Source organism: Pediculus humanus, genomic scaffold (genome assembly GCF_000006295.1).
Source record: "Pediculus humanus corporis 1103172107469 genomic scaffold, whole genome shotgun sequence".
Lineage (NCBI taxonomy): Eukaryota > Metazoa > Arthropoda > Insecta > Psocodea > Pediculidae > Pediculus > Pediculus humanus.
In genome coordinates, this window is record NW_002987087.1 from 140162 (window position 1) to 147704 (window position 7543).

The following is a 7543-nucleotide window of genomic DNA, read 5'->3' on the forward strand; positions in this document are numbered from 1 at the left end:
AGAAATAAATTTAAACCCACGCGTACGAACAAAGCAAAACTAAAAATAAAAATTTTTTAGGCGTTAATTAATTTACATTTAACTGATATCAAAAAATTTCGATTTTTAATAATAATAATAATAATAATAATAATAATAATCTAATCCCACGACTTTTTTTTGCTTTCGACGATGATATTTTCCATATTTTTAAATAAATACTAAACTGCACCGGACATTTTTTTTTAAAAACTCAAAATTTTATTATTATTCGGGGGGGGGTTTTGTGAAAAGAACAAACGAAAGTAATATTTTTTTTCTTTCTAACGCGTTTCCGTTTTTTTTTTTTTCAACAAAAAAATAAAATAAATTTAAACTTTAATAATATTAATAATATCGAATGAATAGTAAAAGTAAATTGGATGATAAAGTTTTGAATGAAATTTTAAGGTATTTATAAAAGTTATGAAAGGTAAAATATAATATTTTGGGAAAAAGATTCTTCGTTAGAAAGAAAAGAAAATCCTTATTACACATTCAATTCAATTTTTACCCGATGATTATAATAATAATAATAATAATAATAATTTTTCGTATAAATAAATTATTTTATATTGTGTAAGAATAAGGTTTTTCCTTTTCTGGGAGGGGGAAAAAAAATGGTTTTAGAAAATAAAAATGAAAGAAATATTGATGGGAGGAGGGAAAAGAAGGAAGGAAGGAAGGAAGAAAAATAAGTAAAAAGTGGGGGAAGAGAAGGAGGAGGAGGAGGTATAAAAGAAAAATAGATGATGATGATAATAACCTTATTTTAATTAAATTTTTCAAAAGGTTTATTTTTTTTAATTATTTTTTTTTTTTATTCTTCATCCGGTAAAAAAAAATTTTTTTTTTTTCTTCCGGAAGTAAGAAACAAACAATTTTAAGAAAAAAAAATATGGCGGAATGATGTAAAAGTTAAAAAAAACGCGGGCGTAACGATTTTAAAAAAGAATTATTAACTTTAAAAATTTTCGAGTTTTTCCCACAACGAAATAAATTTCAAATGAGAATAATGATGATAATGATGATAATGATAATGATAATAATGAAGGATTTGATTTTATATAAGAGAAAAGTATTTTTTATACCGGAAACAATCCATCACCTGTGATGTCAGTGACGGTTGATCGGTAAATAACGTAGACGTTGGAAAAATTTCGGATTCGATAACTTTGATGAATTAATCTCCAAAAAACGTTGTTATCAGTGAAAATTTATACATCCAGACAAATTTTCTTACTTTACTCTGGAACGAAAAATAAAAAAAAAAATTCCAGAATTTTTAAATTTTAATTACTTTTTTTGTAAATAAAAATTTTTTATCCAGCAAGATTGGTTGGAATTTCAGAATCGATATAATTTTCTTTATGTTTTGAGATCATATAACCTTTTAAGGCTTGTAAAAAAAAAAAAGAATTAAATAAATTAAAAATTAACTTTGTCAATTAATAATAATAATAATCATTTTTAATCCTCTTAAGGTAAAAAAAAAAAAAAAGAAAAATTCTCAATGGAATGAAAAAAAAGGAAAAAAAACATCGTTCGAACCTTTTTTTTGTTACGTCAGAGAGAAAAAGTTTAGATAAAAAAGGAAAAAATAAAAAAATTTTTTTTTTCATTTCATTCATTCATTCATTCATTCATTATCATCATTATTTTCATTTAAAATTTAAAACGAATGAAACGGAAGAAAGGTGGGTGCGAAAGGGGGGACGACAGGAAAAGGTGCGAGAAAAATCGAAAAAAAAAAAAGGGGGGGGCGATATGAAAAGGTATGGAAAAAAATATTTTTTTCTCTCTCTCCCCATAAAATGAATTTTTAATACGTTTGCGATAAACGACAACAACGACACCGACGCCGTACCGCCGCCATTTTGAACACGATAATGACGTAAAATCAATCTCGCATTGATAAAAATGATAACACGTTTGCGAGCGTAAAGTTTTTTTTTTTTTTTTTTTTTTTTATTTTATTATCTGGACAATGTGAAAAGTGAAAAGTGAAAAAAAAAATTTTTTTTTTTTTTTTAAATTACAGATGAGATACATTGGGGGTGAATGACGGGGATGGTAGGGGTAGTGGTGGCGGTGGCGGGGAACGAAGATGATAAAAAAAAAAGGTTTCTTTCTCTTTATTACTATAAAATATATAAGAAAAAGGTTGATATAACAGGTCACCCGTAAGAAACCTTTTTCTTATTCCTTTAGACAAGATTCTTTATTAAAATAAAATTTCTCGTGTGATTTATGTTCGAAAGGTTTTGATTTTAGGTTCGAATGATTTTCTTTATTATTACCCCTTCCTTTCCTCCTCCGCTATCCCCTCCTTTCCCACCACCACCACCACCATCATCTATTCTCCCGACAGTACGATTTCTTTCCAAAAATTTTGATTAATGCTCCTTTTCATTGACATGCGGTCGTTTTACTTTTTTTCCTCCTCTTTCCCCTCTTCTAAAATTATTATTATTATTATTATTTTCTTTTTGATAACTTCATCAAGTGTTTTATATATTTTTTTTTTCACATAAACTTATCCTTTTCCGTTTCCGTAAAATATTTGGAATGAAAAAAAAAGTTTTTATAACTTTTATTAACAAAAAAAAAAAAAAACTCGCCTTGACTAATGACCGACTATTCACATCAATTCACATCCTTAGAAAATTTTCAAAAAAAAATTTTTTTTTACATCTCTCTCTCTCTCTCTCTTTCTCTCTTTTTATACCTCATATAAAAATGAAATAAACTAATAAAGATATTTACGAAATGTTTTTCTTTTACTGAGAGAGAGAGAGAGAGAGAGAGAGAGAGAGAACTCAACGAACACACACACATATGTATGTACAGGAAGTAGAACTTTTTTTTTTTCGCAATTTCGTATAAACATTTACCGTCGAAAATTTTACTTCCGCTCTTTATTCTCTCCTACTCTCCCCTCGTTTCCCCTCCCCTCAACACCATTTTAAAAATTTACGGCCTAATTTTTAAATTTTTAACGCGAAATTTTTTTTTTTTAAAAATAAAATTAAAATCTTATTTCTAACCTAAAACCCGACGGAAAAAAAATTCGTGATTGTTGTTTGTTAAGTAAATCAAATGATAATAATAATAACGTAATTGTTTTCATTTTGATAATAATAATAATAATAATAAAACTATTATTCTACACGCATATAAATAAACCTCATTAAAAAATAAAAAAAACTGAGGTATTGAAAAGGTTTTTTTTTTAAATTTTGATTCGCGAAAAGGTTTAAAAATTTTTTTCTTTTTATAATTCGTAATTAGTTAAAACGCGTTTAAACCTTTTTTTTTATTTGAAACAACAGTACAAACAACAGTAGAAACAACAACAAACAACAACAACTTTTTTTTTCCATTAATAATTATTTATTAGAGTTAAATTAATAATCCGAGCGGTTTATACGCATTTACGTTTCCGGTTTCGCTTTTTTTTCTTTTTTGTTTTGTTTTTCACCGGAAATTATTACCGCACGCCAAAAAAAAAAAAATAAACAAACAACAACAAACAAACAAACGAAGCAAAAAAAAAGTTTTTTCGATTCTTTTTTTTCCTTTTTTTTTTTTTTATGTACGCGGGTGGAAATAAATGACGTAATTATTATTATTTAGACTTTGACGTCATCATCGAGCGATGAATATCGATTTGAACAAAAATAATAATGATAATTATTATTATTATTATTTTTTTTTTCTCTTCAGGTTTTTCACAATTTCACGACGATGGAATCAACATGGCCGCCGCCAACAACATCAGCATTTTTCCATATTTTGATTTTAACGTGCCAAGAAACGTGACAACCGCTGTTGGACAAACGGCATTTTTACACTGTCGCGTAGAACAATTAGGAGATAAAGCAGTAAGTAAATAATTTATTATTATTATCATTATCATTATCATTATTATCAACGAACTACTAAATCATTTAAAACAAACAAAACGAATGGACAAAATAATAAAAATTAAAAAATTTTAAAAACAAATGACGTCACCACCAAAATCAAAAGTTTACGTAGTTAGTCGATGAGTCATCATTTCCGGTTTGAATTTTTTTTCAATATCTTATCATTATCAATATTATTATTATTATTATTAATAAATTCCACGTTTAAATGACATCGACGTTTTATATCCCGTCCCTCGCCCCTCCCCCCGCTTTCGAAAAAAAAAAATGAAATGAAAGAAAAGAAAAGAAAAAAAATTTTTTTTTAAAATCAGTGTTGCCAACTTTATTAAATAAAAATATTTTGACGGTTGAAAATTATATTAAGTTTATACGTGTATATAAGTCGCATGAATTACAACAAGTTTGGGTTCTTATAAGCTCTTCACGGAAAATACGCGCATCGGATTTATTGTTATTAGAAAACTTTAAATTTAATTTTATCTTTTTCTTTTTTTCTGTTTTTTTTTTTTTTATTTATCCTGCTTCTGAATAAATAAAAAAATAAATAAAAAACTTAAATTTAATTTTAACTTTTTATTTCTTTAAAGAAGCATAAACTATAATAAAACAATATTATTATTATTATTATTATTATTATTATTATTATTATTATTATTATTATTATTATTTATTAATTAATTAATAATCGATAAATTTTTAAATAATTCTACGTTGGTGTTGGTATCCTCTGATAATTTCACACCTTTTATTTATTATTATTGTTATTAACTAACGTCTTCTGCTTTTACGTATTTACCCGTATTTTGTCGTGGGAATAGAAAAGATTTTTCGTATCGTAAATAAAAAAATTTTAGATTTACTTAAAAAAAAAAAAAAGGAATAAAATTTACTTACTGATGATAATGATGTCGTCGGATGAATTTTTTTTTCCTTTTTATTGAAGCAGTGCATCCAACATAATTAAACATAAAAAAAAAAATTATTATTATTATTTTTTTTTTCATTCTTTTAATTTATGGTTTGTAATCAATCTTTTTATTTTTTATACGCACGAAAAAAAAAAAGGAAAAAAAAGTTTTTTTTTTAAAGAATTTATTAACCTTCTCGTTTCTCTCCATATTTCTTTACATCTTTCTCTCTCTCTTTTTTTCTTGGGTTTTCTTTTTTTTTTTTTTTGGAGTTCTAGCAGAAGAAAATTTTGTATTTTTTTTCTAATAAACTAAAATCTTGGATAAAGAAAAGATTTTAATTATAATCGTTTAATGATTTTAACTAAAAACCAAATTTACCGCAAATACCGGAGGGCAACAGGTGCTCGACGGTAACGATTCCTAACCGAACAAATTAAAACCGGAAGTTAACAGAAAAAAAAAAAAATTTATAAGACATAAAATAAATAAGATTAAAAAAAAAAAAAAAGAAAGAAATTTTCTAGTTTCTTATCTTCTGCTTATTTTTTGTTTTGTTAATAAATGACGTCATGACGTACGAAAAAAAAAAAATTTAAATTTTTTTTGTGGGAAAAAATTGGCGCGAAATTCAAATCGATTTAATTTTAATCTGAAATTAATTTTTCTCATCTCATATACATATATAAATAATTTTTTTCATCATACACCTGACCTCTTCACCTTTCTCTCTCTCTCTCTTTCTCTCTGTCTCTCTTCTTTTATTTTCTATCCCGCGTCAAAAAAAAAAAACCGTTGATTTATGTAACGACATTTTTTTTTAAACAAAACATAATCGTTTTTATAAAAAAAAAAAAAAAGTAAACATAAATAATATTATAATTGCGAATATTTTTTTAAATACAAAAGACTCAAAAAATTTTTTATTTTTTATTTTTTTTCACTGCGTATGACATTTTTTTTTTTTTTCGTCTTCTGCTTTCGTTTTTTGTTTGTCTGTTGTTCTTTGTTTTTGTCAGTAAACTTAAATTGAAAAAATATTATTATTATTTTTTTTTTTTAAACATTTAAGTCGGTGGATTAGTAGAAAAAGTTAAAATAAAAAAAAATTTAAAATCTCCGTAAAATGTGCAAAAGATTATATTTTTAAAAAATATTTATATATATACATATTTATAATAATAATAATAATGATGATGATGATGATGATGATGATGATGATAATGATGGAAAGGAAGTGAGAATTTTAAAACCGTCTCGAATAGTTTAAATTGATTATGGTGCCACGTTAAAAAAGAGTGAATTAATTTAATTAATTACTTTTTTTTCTTTTATTATTATTATTATTATCACTATCACGTGTGTTAGGTTAATGACCTTGTTTGTGACAACTTATATTCAAAACTTGAAAATTTAAAAAAATTCGCGTTTTTCCATGTAAAATTTTTCCCGAGCGTGAAAATTTGAGAAAAATAAAAAAAAAATTTTTACGGTTCACTTAAATTATTTAAATAAATAAATAAATTTATTAAAAAATTATTAATAAATAAAATAAAAAATTTCAATGAATAAACGAAAAAAAGATAATAATAATAATAATTAGGATTATGTTATTCCCATTTAGGGGGGGTGGTAAAAGCAAATGAGGACTCGAGCGAATTCTACGTATTATTATCATCATCATTTCCCCTTGCTCCTATTATTTGCTTGGAAATCCCTCTTCTATGAGGGGAAGGAAGGAATTCCTCTGGGAAGAGGAATCTCCCTCCCCCCGCCGGAGGGATTTCTCCTTTGGGAATTTACCTCCGAGTGCGATGACCTTTCGATTATTAAGCTATTAATAACGGATTCTCTTTCGCGTTAAATTATTTTTTCTCGTTTATTTATTTATTTATATTTTTTCCCATTAATTAAAATCAGTGAAAAGATGAAAAAAAGTTTAATAATGATGATGAATTTCATACGAAAACCAAATAATAATAATAATAATAATAATAATAATAATAATAATAATAATAAAAATTATAAATTTGTTTTTTTCATTTTTCTCAAAACTTTTTTTTTTATTATCATTATTTTTCTTACGAGTACGAAACGTAAACTGTATAATCTCGATGATAATAATAATAATAATAGTAAAAGAGAGAAAAAAAATGTAAAAAAGGTGGGGGAATGAAAGATGAGAAAGGAAGGGGGAGATGGGAAAAGGTGAGTAAAAAGAAAAATGTATTACATTTCGGCTACCGTAAAAATTTAACAAATTCAATAATTCTCGAATGAAAAAAAGAAAATAAAGCAGAAGATATGAAGATGAAGGGGGGAAAAAAGAAAAAGAATAAAAAAAAGTGTAAAAAAAAAAAAAACATTTTTGCCAACAAAAATAAAAATAAAAAATTGATACATATTTAATGTAAAACATAAAAAATATTATTTTTTCTAGAAGTATTTTACAAAAAAAAAAAAAAAACTAGGGAGAGGGAAGTGGGATAGAGTTGGAATTCAGTGGGAAAAAAAATACTAATAATAATAATAATAACAATAAAAAGAAATAAAAAGATATTTCCAAACAAAAAAAAAAAGAAAAAAGATGAATAAGAAAAAATAAAAGAAAATGTAAAGTATTGGAAATTTGCATTCAAACCGAAAAAAAAAAAAAAAAAGAAAAATATGTATATTTATTTAAAA

The 7543-nt window shown here is 24.8% G+C and overlaps 1 protein-coding gene across 1 annotated transcript; it reads left to right on the forward strand.

Moving 5' to 3' along the window:
- Positions 1-3611: 3611 nt before the first annotated feature.
- Positions 3612-3914, forward strand: Phum_PHUM121030 (uncharacterized protein; the record flags this gene model as incomplete). The annotated part of the gene is made up of 2 exons (XM_002424173.1): positions 3612-3621; positions 3745-3914. 2 exons carry the CDS (start codon positions 3612-3614, stop codon positions 3912-3914), a joined length of 180 nt encoding a protein of 59 aa, XP_002424218.1.
- Between the last annotated feature and the right edge of the window lie 3629 nt (positions 3915-7543).